The following is a 19315-nucleotide window of genomic DNA, read 5'->3' on the forward strand; positions in this document are numbered from 1 at the left end:
GAGGAGGGCCTGGTTGCTATTCCTTAGCTTATTCACTTGAGGCGAGCTTTCTTCTACTTAAGCCTAGGGTTCACGTCCAGCTTTTTGGTGATTAATTGGAGATAAGTATCTCACAAGCTGACTTCACATGGTAATCCTCAGATCTCAGCTAGGATTGAAGTAGTGAAGTAATGTAGCACCTGGCTACCTGTATGTCATCCTAACATCTCAGAGTAGCCATTCCTCAAAGCAAGCACATCACCTCGTTCTCAGAAAGTTATAGCCTGATTTTTCAAATAGTGCTTCCCTTCTCCTGGGTACACAGTTTGATACCTTAAGGCTTTTCTGTCTTCCTTATATTTGCTTACACATCCTTTTTATTATTATAATTGTTACATTAGTTATGTCTGTACTCTCTTAAGTCTCTTCCTAGACTTCTCACTAAACTTTTTTTTTAAATCATAAGGCCTCTTTATTTTTCTTCTTCCCAGATGTAGAAAGAACTCCAAAGAAATGTAGTACGTGTTTAGCATGTTGAAGGAATGAATGAATATGAAAATCTCAAGCCATTATGTTCTAAGACTAATGATCAAAGATGGAGAGAGAGGCTTACATCATTTATGAGGAAGTACTTGCATACGAGATCGTGTTTGAATATTTTCATAATGAAAAAAATACCGTTTTAGGTCTCAAATTGGTTTGCTAATGCAAGACGTCGGCTTAAGAATACTGTTCGGCAGCCAGATTTAAGCTGGGCTTTAAGAATCAAATTATATAACAAGTATGTTCAAGGGAATGCCGAGCGGCTCAGCGTAAGCAGTGACGATTCCTGCTCTGAAGGTTGGTCAAGACTTTTCTTTTGCTCTCTTTGCTTTGCCTTTGTGAGAAGGAAGTCTCCTCAGTTGCCGGCTTTAAGATGAGCCCTACAAAATATTCTAATGCCAAAACTGTCCTGTAGATTGCATGAGGTCACTCTGTTTTGACAATCCTATATTTACACCAACAGAATTACACATTATAATGCCTATCAACAGAATGACGACTGTTTCTTCTTGCTTATAAATTTATCTTGTTAGAAAAAAAAAACATTTTCTGGGGAACTCATTAACATGGAAATATGAACTGAGATTGGGAGGATTGAGGTCCAAAGCCAGTCCTGGCTGAAAGTCTGCACAAGTCCATCTCAATGGACAATGTTGTCCATTTCAGTTAGCAAATAGCTGTACTGGAAGTGTGGTTCCAGGGAGAGATTGCTAACAGAGCAAGCAAATTCATTAAGCATTAAAGCCTTAAAGATCAAACGCCAGTGCCCGAAACAAAACAAAGCAAAACAAAAAAACATAGTGAAAGATGACAGAAATTGCTGCTTTCTTTTGCCTGAAAGGTAATCTTGTTTATCAATGATAATTTTATACATTCCGTGTTCTTTGTCTGCATTTATTTTTAATGAATCCGTGTGATAACAACAATTGGGGAAAGATATGTTCAAGGACATCTTAGTGGTATATTTTTTCCCCCTTAGATGGGGAAAACCCTCCAAGAAACCACATAAAGGAAGGGGGCTACAGTACTCCTGTTCATCCTGTGATGAAAAGTGAGAGTTCAGTGATCAAAGCTGGAGGGAGGCCAGAGTCTCAGGCTACGGAGGACTACGTGTCACCTCCCAAATACAAGAGCAGCTTGCTGAACCGTTACCTTAACGACTCTTTGAGACATGTCATGGCCACAAACACTGCTATGATGGGAAAAACAAGGCAAAGAAACCATTCGGGATCATTTAGCTCCAACGAATTTGAGGAAGAATTGGTGTCGCCATCGTCATCAGAAACCGAAGGCAACTTTGTCTATCGCACAGGTAAGTCTGTGGCTTTTTGTTGTTGTTTTGCAATCACTGTGATATCCTGTATAAAGCAGGTATAAAAATCATTGGATTATTCATCCGTTGCTCATAATTCAGTGTTAAAGCTTTTGCTTTTTCTTCAAATTCTTAATATATGTATTATTTTTATTTTTTAATCATGTTTGAGTAGTTGTATAATAGTTTCATTTTTAATTGATGACATGTTAGTAGATGACAGTCATAAAGATAGCAGAGATTTCCAATGTTCATAATAATAAATATAAGCTTTAATTCTGTGTGTGTGTGTGTGAGTCCTGAGGCTTGAACTCAGGGCTGATGCATTTTTCCTGAGCTTTTGTGCTCAAGGCTAGTGTTCTACCATTTTGTGCCGTAGCTCCACTTTTTTCCTTTTTGTGGTTAATCAGAGATAAGCATCTCATAGACCTTCTTGCTTGTGCTGGCTTTGAACCATGACCCTCAGATCTCAGCTTCCTGAGTATCGAGGATTATAGGTGTAAGCCACTGGCACCCAGTTTAGGTTTTCATTCTTGATGACAACTTTTAATCATAATAACAGCAATGTTTAGAGAGGCTATATGGCCTTTACTTAATGGAATAACTTATGATGGAAGAATGTTCTGGATTCTAGCCAGTTATGCAAATACCTCATCTTTATTCCATCTTTTTTCTTACATACTTTGATGGCTAATAGTAATGCAGAGTGAAAACAAATTCACATGAGTGCCAATTTTTTTTCTGAGAGAGAAAATATAGGTCTGGCTTCAATTGCATTGGAAATTTTACTTTCATTCCTGGAAAGCAATAGCTTTGAAAATTTTACATTCACCCCAGAAATACTGACTCAGTTTCTACCTCTCTAAAACATTTTGATGGAATAGCGGGTTGGTAAAAATTCTTCTCTCTTGATTTCTGCTCCCAGGCAGATTTGCTTCAAAGAAGTACTGGAGCAGGTAGCTTTAGAATAAGGGATATGTATAACCTAAATCTGTTGTAGTCGAGGCTGGGTCCCGAAAACACCAACAAAATGAGGCTTTAATGTTAGATCTGAAAATAACGTCAGGAAGCATTCAGTCCAACTACATGGAATCATAGATAAGAAAACCCAGTCCAAGAACACATTGGAGTTACCCTTCTACTGAATGGTCCAGTGGGGCCAGTGTGGGAGGCAGGAAAAGCACCCCTCTAGGCAGCTGCGTGTGTGACTATTCTACTACAACCAATCATTAACCAGTAGCTATGATGACATTAGACACCACACAATCTATTCTATACTCCATCTCTTGATACTGAGGAACATAACAAGTAAGTGAAGAATAGAGGTTTAGGAAAGAATCTATATGTGGACTATTGAATAGAATATCCATATTATTTACCAAGATACCACATTTTCAAGTGTCTACAAATGTAATGAAGATTATTTTATCTAGACTTAGACTGAGTATCAGCACAGTCTTTGAGAATTAAATCAACCTCATTTTCTGTTTATATGTCTATTCTCTACATTATATATATTAAAAACTCCAAACAGGGCTGGGAAGGTGGCTCAGTGGTAGAGTGCTTGTCTTGCATGCATGAGGCCCTGGGTTTGAGCACCACATAAGCAGAAAAAAAGCCAGAAGTGGCGCTGTGGCTCAAGTGGTAGAGTGCTAGCCTTGAGCTGAAGAGCTGAGGGACAGCACCCAGGCCTAGAGTTCAGGCCCCACAACTGGCCAAAAAAACAAAAATACAACAAAAAACTTCAAATATTCAGAAATATAAGAAAGTCTTACTGGGTCTAGGAAGAAGTAAGAGTCATACAGGCAAGTAGAAACTACATTAACATGTAACTAAGCTGAGAGCTTAGGTCAGAACTTAGGAGTCATTCAGAGCTTTATGAATTTCTTCTCAGAGAAAGGAAAACAAACCAGGTCATTCAAATGACTGAAAGAAGAATAAAAATAAAGTTAAAACAAGGTGGAAAGGAAAGCTGAAAACAAACAACTAACTCAAAACTCGACTCTGAAAACAGTAATAAAATTAACAAGCAAAATGAACACAAATGGATGTTGGAAATAACAAAGGAGGTATTGCAACCCATGCAGTCACTAAAAATGATGTTAAAATATAAAGTAATATTAATTCACAGTATACCATATTTAAGTGTATACATGAAATTAATTGGAATTAAACACACAAATAAATTACACATTCATAATTAAGAAATATTTTAAATGACCAATCACTCAGGAAAAATTGAGTCTAAAACACATGACTTCATCGATCCACTGATTTTTAAACTTTTTCCAAATCTTTAAAGACATAATTAATTCTTGAGTTCAATGCATTTTTCTGGAACATATAGAATTACAGGAAGTTGCTCAGTTTTCATAAATGTAAATGTTATCCTAATCTCAAACAAAATTAAGATAATTTTGTGATATTATTATGAAATAATATAGTCAATATTTATGAAGTAGTAGGAAATAGAAAACAGTTCAAAATTATGGAAATGAAAGACACAATTATGGAAATATCGATGTGTTTAAATGAAAACAGCAACGTCTTCTGGGAAAAATGTAATTAATCGTAGAGCCAGGTTAACTGCCAATTGATTATTTAACAATAATTTTTCTTATAAATTTCTTGCTGTTGCAAGTGAAAACCGATCATATACCTGTAGAATATACCAGTATGTCGAGTCTTCTGAAAATGCATGCTCTTTTCAAAGGCAACAAAATATAAAGTCAGAAAGAATTAGCCTGTCTTCAGTTGATGCTTTTCAAAGTTAAATATTTTGGCTGTTTATTTTTATTAAAGCATTCCAAATGCACTTGGTCCATATTAAAGACTATTTATTTGCCAAGTTCTATTTTTAAATAAAAGCCTTTTTTTAAAGTTATGCAACCAATGAGAAAGCAACTTGGACATGCAAAATTCTGTTTGGGTTTTTTCTTTTCATGCATGTGTATAAACTTAAAAAGAACAGTCTGGATTTTTAAAAATTTTATTTTTAGAGATGGAGAATTAAGAAAGCCAATGATGGCCTAAAAATGACCTGTTAAGTTTCAGACCAAACAATGAATGAGTGTCTTGTCTTCTGGGGACACAGCGTGACAACATGTACTAGAGATGGCATGCTTTCATAAATAAGAAGATAGCAGACTTTAAGAAATACTTTCTGAGCAACTGTTATGGTTGTGTTTGGGATTCGGGCTCATGCTGAATTCCTTCAGTTCCTTCAATTTAGAACTTTCTTTCCACACCAAAATAGAAACTTTCTAACCCTGCTATTAGCTCATGCCTTTACCCTTACTGTGCTTATTAGTAGAAAGATTTTAGCTTTAAGTGTTTTAAAAGAATTATTTATTTTTTTATTTGTCAGCGTACAAGGAATTTCAGTTCAACATGTCTAATTATGAATACAAGTATCCTGATGATTTTTAAACAGAATATATCTAAGTATATATTTGTTCATATATCTTTGCTAAGATATTTTATCTATCCATTTTAGTACAAGAGTTGCTAACTAAGAGCACATTCTGTTAAATATGAAGAATTAAAAAAAAGAAAGTTGGCATGTGGAAGGATAGTGAATCATTGGATTTTGCTTCATTTATTAAATCTTTGGAGAATTATTAAATAGTAATCCTAATTGAGGGTATTATTAGGAACTGTCAGCTCAGATAAACATATTTTACTGACTTCACGTAGACCTTTCTTTTCTTCTCTGTACTCTTTGGTCTTTTCTTTCTTTCTTTTTTTTTGGGGGGGGGGTGTCTGGTCGTGGGGCCTGAACTCTGGGCCTGGGTGCTGTCCCTCAGCTCTTCAGCTCAAGGCTAGCACTCTACCACTTGAGCCACAGCGCCACTTCCGGCTTTTATTCTTTTTGCTTATGTGGTGCTGAGGAATCAAACCCAGGGCCTCAGGCATGCAAGGCAAGCACTCTACCACTGAGCCAACTTCCCAGCCCCATGTACTCTTCAGTCGTTAGCCTCATGCTAGAGTATGGTAAGCCCTCAGTCAATACTGCTTGACACATTTCTGGCAGCAGGAGTTATGATAAACATTATAGCTGATCAAAATCCCTTTGCTTCCAAATACAATTTAGGGCAGTAACACTCAAGGGATTACAGTCATTCAGTCTGTCCATTTGCACCACGTTTGATTAAATAGTAATTTTCAGATGTTTGATAGAGTGAATTTCCTTGGAAATAAACATCTAAGCCTCTGGCATCTACGTGGATCTGAGGTGTAATGTCAGGATAGGGGCTCCAATCATCATGTCTATTCTGTTCCTGTCCTTCTTCCTCATTTTCTACAAGTGAGACCATCTATGCTACTGTATAGACTGAGCCCTCACTGCAATCTTACTTAATCTGCATTTGAGTCTTTGGACCAAGTTCACTGACTCTGTAGAAGAGACAGACATTTCTAAGAAGTAAACTGATAGGGAAAAATCAAGCAGGCCTTGAAATAAAATATGTAGACTTCTACCTTTCTGCTTGGCTTGAGCATAAGTCCTCTGTGTGTGTGTGTGTGTGTGTGTGTGTGTGTGTGTGTGTGTGTGTGTGTGTGTGTGTGTGTGTGTGTGTGTGTGTGTGTGTGTGTGTGTGTGTGTGTTTTCTCAGCTAAAAAAAACAAACAACAGCTTCCAAGTAGCTGGAACTATTGTCTGCACCGGGCTGCCAGAACATAATTCACAAATGGAACTTGCTCTCTAGAGGCTGAATATTTAAACTTCATGTTGTTACACTGGCATAATTAGACACCTCTGTAGCCAACACATATAGGCAGATGGGGCTTATTTTTTGTGTTAGTATGAATTTAACAGGCTAGCTTCCCTTCTGCTTGACTGATGTCCCTGAAGAAATGGAGATTTTGAGGGAAAGAAGGAAAAGCTATTTACTTTGAACAGGGGATGCTTTGGAAACTAGGATCTGTTTGGACTGCCTGCTGTGGTAGGAGAACTAGAATGAGAGAGAGAGAGAGAGAGAGAGAGAGAGAGAGAGAGAGAGAGAGAGAGAGAGAGAGAGAGAGAGAGAGAGAGATTTGGTGTTAATAAAGAAGAAAGAACTAGGAAGTACAAAGTACATGAGGATGGAAAAGTTCAACTGCAATTTCTAATCATTCTTTACTGGCTAACGATGGCTCTCAAAGGGAGATGTTTTTGTCTTCCTCACTCTGCATTCTTCTGTAGTTCTGAATTTAAATTGGTATCAATCTAGGTGTGTTCATAATTCAACACACCATTGATCAGCAAATAGCATAGTTTCTCTGGAGAAATACACTAAACAGATGGAACAAGTACTCCTCAGGACCAGTACATTTTTGCACAGGGCATGCTCTCATTTTTATTCATTCATAGACTGTTAGGAATATTTTTTCTTTTCTTTTTTTTTGTGCCCATCCTGGGCTTGAATTCATGGCCTGGGCACTGTCACTTAGCAAATTCCCTCAAGGCTGGCATTCTACCACTTGAGCCACAACTTTGCTTCCCACTCTAGTGGTTAACTGGAGATAAGACTCTCATGAACTTTGTTGCCAGGCTGACTTTGAACCATGATCCTTACATTTCAACCTCCTGAGTAGCTAGAATTACAGACATGAATCACCATTAATTATCTGGCTTTACACATAGAATATTTGTAAGCCTCCATGCTGGAGGCTGACTACAGTCCTGAGATGTGTGATAGGCTACTCATCGGTGAAGCAGATGTGATAAACTGGAAGAAAGCTTTTAAAACACATCTTTTGTTTATTTGTTTTTGGTGGGTCTTAGGACTTGAACGCAGGGCCTCAGTGCTGTCCCTGAGTTCTTTTTCTCAAAGCTAGTGCTCTACCACTTTGAGCCACAGCACCACTTCCAGTTTTCTCCTGGTTCATGGGAGATAAAAGTCTCATGGATGGGGCTGGGAAGGTGGCTCAGTGGTAGAGCGCTTGCCTTGCTTGCATGAGGCCCTGGGTTTGATTCCTCAGCATCACATAAGCAAAAAGAAAAAAGCCGGAAGTGGTGCTGTGGCTCAAGTGGTAGAGCACTAGCCTTGAGCTGAAGAGCTGAGGGACAGCACTCAGGCCCAGAGTTCAGGCCCCACGACCGGACCCCCCCTCAACAAAAAAGTCTCATGGACTTTTCTGCCCAGGATGGCTTTGAACCTCAATCCTCAGATTTCCTCTGAGTAGCTATAATTACAGGTGTGAGCCATGGGCACCCAGTACACCTTTTGAACCAGTAAACAGTCACCTCTGATTGTCCTGTGGCGGTAATTTCAGGATTTGTGTTTGGAAATAGATTAAAGAAATCAGAAAGGCCTCAAGAGGGTCTGTGAGTCGATTGTACACACTAGGTTTCTCTTTGGGATCTTGTTGATTAGTGAGTCTACTTTGGATACTATTTTCTTATTTAGTTCCCTTTTTGATGTGTCTCTTTCTTGTTTCTTAGCAAAAAATATTATGCTTTGCCATTTTGGATTATTCTAAATATTCTTTTCCTGGCATGCAAGTAAATGTTGACACACTTTAGTAAAAAATAATAAAATCCTTTTTCATCAAGCCAGCTAGTGACATTTAAAGGACAGTTGCAAGACAATCCAATTTCTTGTCTTGTACTGACCTATCAAATGCCATCTGGGAATGAGGTGTTCCACATAAGTGAACTTTCCAGATAGAAAAAGTTTAAGCAGCCATTTAAAAATAATAGTATTTTATTTTGCTCTCCTAAATCTACCAGCTTCAACAATGCTGCTGGGATATACTTTAAAAACCATTCTAATGTCAGTCACTGGTGGCTCATGCCTGTTACCCTAACTACTCAGGAAGCTGAAATCAGAGGATCACAGTTTGAAGCTAGCCTAGGCAGTAAAGTCTATGAAGCTCTTATCGTCAATGAACCACCAAAAAGCCAGAAGTGGAGCTCTGGCTCAAGTGGTGGAGGACTGGCCTTAAGCAAAAAAGTTAATAGATAATGCCCAGACCTTGAGTACAAACCCCAGTACTTTGCTCCTGCCTCATAGTGTTTTGTAAATTCTCTTTACTCTTTCCATTCAGAACCTTTAGAATAACCCAAACTTGTCCCTAAAACTTTTGAATAAAAACCAGTCTTCTCAGTCTTCCTAATGACTTATTTCAAGGCAGTAGTCTTTTAAATGAGATGTATTAAATTTCTGCCTTGTAGGGGTGTGTTGAATTACTTGAGAAATATAAAACCTGAAGCACTACTTTGAACACTATAGGTTTTGAGTAAATAGTTGGTAGTGATGATGGTAGCAGGGCATATTTATATAGGTTTTTCTCTGAAATTGAAAGCCATGTGATTTTGACAATGACATTTACTATATGGATTTACTTGTGAAATCCAAGTGGAATTAAACCAATATTCCCACTTAATATGAAGAATTGAGAGATTTATGGCCAACAATGTGTGTGTGTGTGTGTGTGTGTGTGTGTGTGAGAGAGAGAGAGAGAGATAGAGAGAGAGAAAGAGAGAGAGAGAGAGAAAGGAAGAGAGTGAAAGAATGAGAGACAGAAAGACAGGTACGTACACACACACACACACACACACACACACACACACACACACACACACACACACACACACAACCAGAGATAGAAAAAGACAGAAAGTCAAAGACAGAGACACAGAAACAGAGACAGAGAGACAAAGAAAGAAACAGAAGGAAAAACAAAGTCAAAGTCAAAGATAGAGACACAGAAACAGAGACAAAGAGACAAAGAAAGAGAAACAGAAGGAAAAACACATGGAAAGACAAAGACAAAGAGAGAGAATATGAATATTAAAAGAGAGAGAACACAACTATTGGTAGCCTGAGCAACTGCTGGCTTTTTTTCCCCCTTTGGAAGGGGACATAAGTTTTTCACTAACTTTTCTGTTACTTGGTATCAAGTTAGAGCTTAAAAAAGCTAACTTAAAAAGCTGATTCTTTCAGCCTCAAACAAAAACATGGCTTCAAAGCACAAGGCAACTAGTTTAAGAATGTACAAGATTTGTTTTTCAGAGCTGTATTTGATCTGGGTATTTCTGTCCCCTTAAGAAAGATAGTGACACTGAGGTCATATTTGTCTGGATGTAGACAAGTTGTTGTCTGCAGTGCAGCCTCTCCCTTTGGTACTGATTTTCACTTCTTGTATGTAGCAAAAGTTCCTTGTGGCCCTAAAATAGTGTTATATTAATTTAGTTTTATAGTCCCTCTAGCACTCAATTTGGTTTCTTTCACATATTTGTAACATAAATAGTTTTTAAGTGAACAAGTTAGTGTTTTAATTAGTCTGTTCTTTAAATCATATAAGAGACTTTAATACACATGGGTATATGTTGACCTATTTTTATCAATATAATACAAAAAATACCTTAGTAAATGTAAATTTTTTAAGAAGGAAAAAGCAATTAAAAGAAAAAAAGCCCAGTGTAGATAACCTCACACTTATAATCCTAGCTACTCAGGTGGCTGAGATCTGAGAAACATAGTGAGTCTATGAGATCTTGATCTCCAATTAATCACCAAAAAGCCAGAGGTGGACCTATGACTCAAGTGGTAGAGAGCTAGCCTCGACTGAAAAAGTTAAGGGACAACATCCAGGTCCTGAGTTCAAGGCCCAATACTGGCACAAAGAAGGGGTGTAAGGGAGAGAGGATTAAACAAAATGAAGCTGAAGATAATGAAATGTTTAAGAGATCCCCAAGTGAAATTAAGTTGATTTTAAGTAAAAGAGGGAAAGTTGTGAATGGCAAGTGGAAAGATTAGCTCGATTCAATTAAAAAAAACAATCTACCAAAGAAGAAAAGATCAAATGAATAAACCAAGTGCCGGTATTTATTGCCAACCTCATCCTACTAGATAGCCTTGTCAGTGAAACTCGAAGCACAAATTTAGATCCTCTCAAAGTCTCCTGCCACATGGATTTCCAGGGTTCATGAGAGCCCTGAGATGTAGCTTTGACTCTAAGACCAGCTTCAACTGGACACTAGTGGCTCACTCCTGTAATCCTAGCTACTCAGGAGGCTGAGATCTGAGGATTGCAGTTCAAAGCCAGCCCAGGCAGGAAAGTCCATGAAACTCTTATCTCCAATTAACCACCAAAAAACAGGAAGTAGAACTGTGGCTCAAAGTGGTGGAGCGATAGCCTTGAGCAAAACACAGCTCAAGGACAGTATCCAGGTCCTGAGTTCAAGGCCTACACCTACCTGGAAAAAAAGGAAAAAGAAAAGACAAAAGGATAGCTTTTAACTGAGAATACAACTCAGTGGTGGATCACTTGTCTAGGATGTGCAAGCATCTAGGATGTGAATGAATTTTTAATCCCATCTCAGAATAGGATAAAGACTTTATAGAAATCTTATACTTTTTCTCTCTCTTTCCCATGTACGAGTAGAGATCTCAAACATTTTATATGTTTTTTCTTACAACGCTGCCTGACATTAGTCTGTGCTTCTGAAGAGTGGTGCTCTGAATTCTGGCCTTGTTACTCTACTGGTGTTCATTAGCGAGCCCAGTGCAAGTGACTTTCTCAATGCACTTCATTCTGGCAACAGCAGCCAGATGCACCGCGGTACGCTCTCACAGAAGAGCTTGCTCGTGTCACCGTATTTAAGACTGTGTCAATGTTTCCATTAAGAGACTTTTTCATTCCCTGGGGCTTCTAAATAAGTCATAAAAATTCAAGCCAAACTCAAAGCTGGCCTAAAAGAGTCCTTTTTCTTCTCTGTATAAGGGATATAAGTGTGTAACTCCTACGTTGAGTTAGGTTTGTAAATTCTTTATACACTAATGAGACCAAATAAGATCGATTGACACTTCTGTGGCCTGAGACAGAGGATGTGAGAAAACTTTTACTATGAAATGAGACCTTCTACTTAATGAACTTGAATGTGCTTTTTCTTTTCTTTTGTACTTCGCTTCCTTCTTCCTTTTTGCTCAGTTACAGTTAGTTTTCCTTTTCATTGCCTCTTCCCTACCCCTGTTGTTTCTAAAATTAAACAGGCATTTTTCTGTGTCAAAATCCATCTTGTCACTGCTAACTGGAATATTACTTGGGATAATTATGTGTTTGCCTCTAGTCCCTAATTTTGGCGCTTTTCAATTCTAGAACCTGTGTTCTTGTTTTCTATGATAAATCATTGCAGGGATAATTGTGAGCTTTGAGGAAATGAGGAAGGTAATAAACTTGTCTACCTTGCCTGATTTCTTTGAAAGAATTTGATTTTTGTCTTTTCAGTTTAAATGGAGGATGACATGTTTAACTAACAGTTGCATAATGAACCTTTTTGCCCTTTTCACTGACAGCTTTGTGCTTAATGTTTCTCAGTTCCGTTGTTCGAAGAGTGAAAAATAATGAGGGATGTTTGCAAATCCAGCAGGCAGTTTTTCAAATGTCTTTCAGTTCAATCCCTCATTTGGAAGATGAAGAAACTGCTTTATGCTCTACCAGAGGCATTGTAAAGTGAAGTGTTTTTTGGATAGAAATCACTTAATTGCTTGGAAATGTGATTCTGGTCTTCGGTACAATAAATCTAATTATTTTTTTTTCCTTGCCACATTTAAACCTTTAGTTGACTATTAAATTATTAAATCATTCATGTTGAACTTTTGAGAATTTAGGATAGGTGTTTGTGTGCATTTCTCACAATTTCTAAGCCAGTGTTTTAAGTTGCAAGATGATAGCTATGGGGTGTTTTGTCAGCATCCTTTAAATAGCATGAAATAGGATTCCTAATATTTGCCACTGGTAGCCAAAAGTCTTGGGAGTGTGTGCATGTGCACGCACACACATACATATACACGTACATATACATGTACGTGCGTGCGTGCACACAGGCATGTGTGTTAGTAGTAGTCATAATTATCATTGTAGTAGAAATAGAACACAGTTGAAAAAACACATTAGCTTTGGAAAGTGATTAAGGGGCTCATCCTCTGCCTTTGCATCCCTGGAGAGTGAAGTCCTTAGTGGGAAGTGGGTGAGATGATTTGAATTGAACAGCATCTCCAGTGGAAATCAATTTGGGGGAGAAGGATTCTTTAAACAATCCCATGCCAACTGGCTACTCATAGTCTTGAGTTTCCCCATCAGAAGTGAATTGTGCATTATCTTTTGTAACCCAGTAGGATAGTGCAAGAATTCAAGGCAAGGGGATGGTTACCTGGCAAGAGTGAGAATTCCTTAATTGTTACTGGGTCTTACATTTCTAAGTATAAAATTCCTGGACAGAGGTCATTTGGTGCCAAGTAACCTTTGCCATGATGTCTTAGCCTAGTGTAGAGCTTGATGGCTAGGCCAGAAGCGTCTTCAGCATCCACTTAACTATGGCTGTTGGAAGCCAAAGTTGAGTTATATTATTGTGCTCCATGATCTCTCTTTATTTTGGTTGAATTTGTTTGTGCTATATGTTGTGTTTATGTTAGAATTCTCTTCAGTGCTGCTAAATCTACCTGAGGTGTTGCAGGTGGGATTCATTGGTAGTATTTCCTCTGTTCAGGCATCTAATGAGAAACAAAATCAAAGTGTTGACTTCACTATCTTGTGAATTTCCTGTTTGTTAACTATGGGCACTGTAGTCTGATGTTCTTAAGAGAACATTGTCGTTTCAGAATTTCTGTACTTCATACAGGATTAGAACTATTTTTAGAACTGATTTTTCTTTTTCTGTGCTGGGACTTGAACTCAGGGCTTTGTGCTCTCAATTGGCTTTTTGGCTTACAGCTTGAGTTCTACAATTTGAGCCAGCTCTCCATTTCCAGCTTTTGTCTGGCTAATTAGACATAAGAGTCTTGAAGTTTTGTCTGCTTAGCTGTAATTATGAGGATTTTACGACCTCAGCTTCCTGAGAAGAATTTTATAGTCATGATCTACCAGCACTCAGTTTGGGACCATTTTTTATTTTTATACAGTGATGTACATCTCTTGTGGAGAGAATGTGTACACACCACACACACACACACACACACACACACACACACACACACACACACACACACACACACACATATTCATTACAAAACAAAATTTGCCTTTGATCAGTCCTCATTTAAATAAATAAAACGAGATCTTTTCCAGTAACGATTCAGAGAGGAATGTTTTGGTAACGTAAAATTAAAACACACATACACACACACACACACACACACACACACACACACAGAGTAAAATGAAACCTTTGAAACCACTGAAAGGTGTTCAGAGACAGCCATTCATAAAGTGAGATTTCCAAGAAACAGTTTGCTCTTTAAGTTTTCACCCACACAGCTGCCTGTGTGTTAAGAACTGGTTGTCCTTTAGTGGAGCCAGGTGCAGGTTGTGATGGACAAAGCTCAGTATGGCAGAGACATTTTCAAGTAAGAATGCCCTGTTCTGCCAAGACTGTCATTATGACACTGAAATGTACCCTTTTGCTAAGAGCCAAAACTCAGAGGCTACTCTTCCAGTTTCTACACTGATTTAGACAACAGATGCATTAAAAGGGCAAGTGGTATTTAGGATCATTTGTCACATGGCTTCAAGGCAAGGGGATGGTTACCTGGCAAGAGTGAGAATTCCTTAATTGTTACTGGGTCTTACATTTCTAAGTGTAAAATTCCTGGCCAGAGGTCATTTGGTGCCAAGTACCTTTGCCATGATGTCTTAGCCTAGTGTAGAGTTTGATGGCTAGGCCAGAAGCTACTTTAGCATCCACTTAACTATGGCTGTTGGAAGCCAAAGTTGAGTTATATTATTGTGCTCCATCATCTCTTTTTATTTTGGTAGCATTTGTTTGTGCTATATGTTGTGTTTATGTTAGAATTCTCTTCAGTGCTGCTAAATCTATTGAGTTCCATGAAGAAATTTTTACAACCTTGTCTGAGTGCAGTTGATTTTGTTTGGGGTTGGTTTTTTTTAATCAGTTTCCTGTATTTATTTTAATTTTAGACATTTTTTTTGCAATACTGAAGTTTTTGTTGTTGTTTTTAAATATTATTTTATTTTTATCTAGAAAATAGTTGTTTTAGACTTTTAACAAATATGCCATTAATTAAAATATTCTTATAACTCATCATGGGGCCTCCAGTTTATTAACCTCTATACGTTTTTTCACTTTTAGGAGATTTCTTTTTAATGCGTAGTTTTTTTTTTCTTCAAGTGCATTTGGAAAAGTATAAACATAAATCATCTGGAATAGTAATTCCCAGTGATCTTGAGAGGTATTTGAAGAATATTTCATGGTTACTATGATTGAAATAGTAAAATTTGGTTTATAGTTACAATAACTTTCCTCTCACTAAGAAAATAAAAAAAAGCTCAACTTTATGGTTTCATGACAATTACCAACTCCTAAATACTGTTTCTAATCCTCACTCCCTGACACACACATAGACTTGGTGCAATGCCAAGAGGAAGCTGGGGGAAGAACCAAGGGGTACCTGGTCAACGTGGGCTCTCTCATCTCACCTGTTCTTCTGCTACTTTCATCAAAAGAATAGTGTTAGAGACCCAAAGGCAGGCTCCCTTGAAGTACTGTCAGTTCAATCTATGTTTTGACTATAGTTAGATTTCTTCTACTTCAATTATGACTTAGGAAAAGATTTTGTTGAGACCACATTTTCTCTCCATTCATCTTTCTGACCTGGCAAAAACATAACCAGGCCATCCACAAGCAGTTCTAATATGGAAAGTGTAGAGAGCAATGCCTTAGGTAACGGAATCTGTGTTCAGCCAAAATGGCTACCAATCAGATCTGTGTCCCACAGCAAGTCCCATTATTAACCAGGATCTCCATTCCTTAAAGGTCTATGTCCAGACAATCTGTGACTGAGTGAAAAACACAGGAAAAGACAGAAGTCCAGGGCTTCCAGAATGTCATGGATAATTACATATCATATGATCTTTATGAGGAACAGAACCTGGATTCTAAGAAACAAGGACAATGAGAGGGGACCAGGGTAGCAGTGAACCTCCATAATAGTTCATTTCTATGTAGTTCAATCTACCTAGGGTAGGTATCAGGTGTCACAGTGGGCTAGGACACCAAAAGAAGTTAAATCTATTGTCTTGTGTTGGTGTCATTTTAGAAGATCTATCCACTGGGTGTTGGTGGCTCATACCTGTAATCCTAGCTACTCAGGAGGCTGAGATCTGAGGATCACAGTTCAAAGCCAGACCAGGCAGCAATATCTGTGAGATTCTCATCTCCAATAAACCACTCAGAAAACTGGAAGTGGTGCTATGGCTCAAGTGGTAGAGCACTAGCCTTGAGGTGAAGAGCTGAGGGGCAGCACCCAGCCCCAGAGTTCAAGCCCCATGACAGGAGGAGGAGGAGGGGGGGGAGGAGGAGGGGGGAGGAGGAGGAGGAGGACGTGGAGGAGGAGGAGGAGGAGGAGGAGGGGGAGGGGGAGGAGGAGGGGGGAGGAGGAGGGGGGGAGGGGGAGGAGGAGGGGGGAGGGGGAGGAGGAGGGGGGAGGAGGGGGGGAGGGGGAGGAGGGGGAGGAGGGGGAGGAGGAGGAGGAGGAGGAGGAGGAGGGAGGAAGAAATGGGAAAAATTGTAGCACTCGTGATCCTGAATCACTACTCTGTACTATATTACTGTGGTGGTTCTAGGGATTAAACCTAGGGCCTCACAATGCTAATCATGGGCTCTACAACTGGGCTGCTCCCCCGCCCTCTCTGCACCTCTGAATGGCTTCAAAGCCTTCTCCAGGAGTCCTCACAGAATTAGCAACCATTCCATTTCCCCTGTGTGTATTACTAACATTTACTATTTTCTGCATCCTTGAAATAGCTCTTATTCTGCTCCAGTTTTGCCCTCTACCTGCTTTGAGCTGTGCTTCTCTGTTTAAATGTTCCTACCAACATAATACCTTATGTCTTTCATCTTTCATGAAGTTCTCCACTTTTCTGATTTGGCAATGATAACTATCGTTTTCAACCCTGCTAGACATGTTTAAATTTAAAGATACATCTTGTAATTGAATGGGATTTGGAAGGAAAAATTAAGTGTGTTCAGTGCACTTCAAACATTTCACTATGGTTTTATCATAGGAAACATTTCCTTTGTTTCTGTTAGTTTTCAGTGAGAATTTGCACACATTTAAAATTATGCATAGATTCAAACGTCAAAGAATATTACAGACTTTCTGCAGGGGGAACAGAGGGAACACTTGCAAAAGTGCCTTATGATTTTTAATCTGCTTGAACATGACATTGTCATGATAGGTAAGACTTCCTAGACTACAGAGCTTGAAGTAAAGATCTAGATATAATTTAATTAAGTTTAAAAAATACCTATAAGTATAATAATACAATCTGGTGTTACTTGGCAGTTGTACATCTAATAAACATAACACTTTTGAAATGTGTCTAGAATCCCTGCAGATGCCATTTTCCTCAGTAGTCCAGCATGTGGCAGAAAATGCTAGGCACTAACTTTTCTTTTTGTCTCTCTAGAGGAAAACTTAAGTTCTTTGTTTGAGTGATTACTGGTGGGAATTTTTAAGTGAAAGCAAAGAGCTAAGAATTCCAGTCCTTTTTGCCAATCTTTCCTTCAAGTAAAATGTTCAATTAATGGAGCATTAAATATTGTATGCTTCATGGTGTTTTTATTTACCCTTTTGTACTTGGGCTACTTTTATGATTTTTAACTAGTGCTACAAATGTAGTTGATTGAAAATGTTCTTGATTGAAATCATATATAAGAATGAAAACAACACAGTGGGGGAGAAAAAGGATTTTTATCTTCCAAGCACATTAATGCAATTACATACCAAAAATTATATGTGTGATTTATTTTGCAAATGTCAAAATATATTTGCTTTTCTCTAATAACTTTCCATCTTTCTCTCCTCTTCCTTCTCTCCTCCCTCTTCTATCCCAATATAAAGTACACTTGCCTTGCTCAGAGTACTCTTGTTTAGATTTCCCTCTTGGTATGTTTGTGACTGAACTGGCTGAGTGTTATTTCCCAGGACTTACATGTCTCTGAGCATTGGTGGACTGATCACAGACAATTTTCCTTCGGAATAGATTTAATTGTCCTTTACTATCAAAATGCAGAAATTGTGTTATGGAGATGGGATTGATTGATTGATTGATTGATTGATTGATTGATTTCCACTGCTGAAGCTTGAAGTCAGGGCCAAGACACTGTCTCTTAGTTTTTATTGCTCAAGGCTGGCACTATTCTACTTGAACCATACCCTCACTCAGCTTTTTTTGTTAATTGGATATAACACTCTCACATACTTTCCTGCAGGCTAGCTTTAAACTAGGTTCCTCAGATCTTAGCTTACTGCATTGCTAGGATTACATGTATGAGCCACCAGTGCCTGGCTGCGAATAATTTTAAATAGTCCACTGTTTGTAAGATCTTTCTAAGGACCAGTAACCTCTTTTGTTGGAGCCATTAACATTTCTTTTGCTTGCAATGGATTTATTGTCATCATATTAAGTAAGATCTATTATGCAGAGTAGATATTTACCTGGATAATGTAACTAATATATAATATATTAAACATATTATCACACATAATGTATATATTTATATGTAAAAATTCTCATTCTTAGCTAATAATTGCAGCAGCATCTTCACAAGGCTTCTCCTTTATAAGTTAGGCTAACCAGAATATCTGCAACCTCAACTATTTATCACATTTTAATGTGTTATCAGTTGAAATCCTCTCAGTTATTTAAAAAATAAAATAGATTATTATTATTAGTAACTATATTTAATTTCTTTGGGACTATAGCTAATAAGGGAGAATGGGAATGTGGGAAAACTTTGCTTTTTTATTTTTGAGGGATCTTCATACTGTTTTCCATAATGGCAATAATACGTTACACTCCTATCAACAGTGCAAAAGGGTGTCTTTACACTACAGCATTGCTAATACTTACCATCGTTCATTGTTTTGGTAATAGCCAATCTGACAAGTAGAAAGTGATCTCTCATTGGAGTTTTAAATTTGTATTTATTTCATGATTAGAAATATAAAATATTTTTTCATATATCTATTGCCATTGCCATGTCTTCTTCTGAGGAATGTCTATTCAGGTATCTTTCTTTTACTTAGAGCAGGAAAACTTTGTTTTTCTTGTTATGGAGTGGTTTTGAGTCCCTTGTCTATTTTCTTGGTATGTGATTTTTTTTTTCATTTGTGAATTGAGATTTCACTCATGCATTCATTGTTTCCTTGATTGAACAGAAGCTACTTTTATTTGATATGGTCCCATTTGTCTGTTTCTTGTGTTTAATCTTGTGCTTTCAGTGTCCAGTCCAGTAGTCACTGCCTTGGCCAGTGTCACCACGCTTCTCCGCTATATTTTCTTCTAGTAGTTTTATTGTTTCAGGTCTTACATATGTCTTTGGTTTTCTTTTCCAATGATCCTACGTACCTTTGTTGGGTACAGCAAGCTTTCCACTTATTCATTCTTAAGAAATATTAAAGTGCACTAAATAGGACAAGAAAAATGCTAGAAGGCCAGTCTCAGATCATGGTAGGTACACTGTCAGGAGTG

At 38.0% G+C, this 19315-nt stretch overlaps 1 protein-coding gene across 3 annotated transcripts in view; it reads left to right on the forward strand.

The window, feature by feature from the left end:
- The window catches only part of Mkx (mohawk homeobox), a 69849-nt gene that overhangs the window by 12852 nt on the left and 37682 nt on the right, over window positions 1-19315 (forward strand). For all 3 annotated transcript variants that reach the window (XM_069998208.1, XM_069998207.1, XM_069998209.1), the window contains 2 exons: window positions 666-819; window positions 1502-1834. In XM_069998208.1, the coding sequence (XP_069854309.1) occupies window positions 666-819; window positions 1502-1834 (487 nt within the window). The remainder of the gene's footprint in view (window positions 1-665; window positions 820-1501; window positions 1835-19315) is intronic.

Source organism: Dipodomys merriami, unplaced genomic scaffold, assembly GCF_024711535.1.
Source record: "Dipodomys merriami isolate MVZ:Mamm:240054 unplaced genomic scaffold, mDipMer1.0.p SCAF_51, whole genome shotgun sequence".
Classification (NCBI taxonomy): Eukaryota; Metazoa; Chordata; class Mammalia; order Rodentia; family Heteromyidae; genus Dipodomys; species Dipodomys merriami.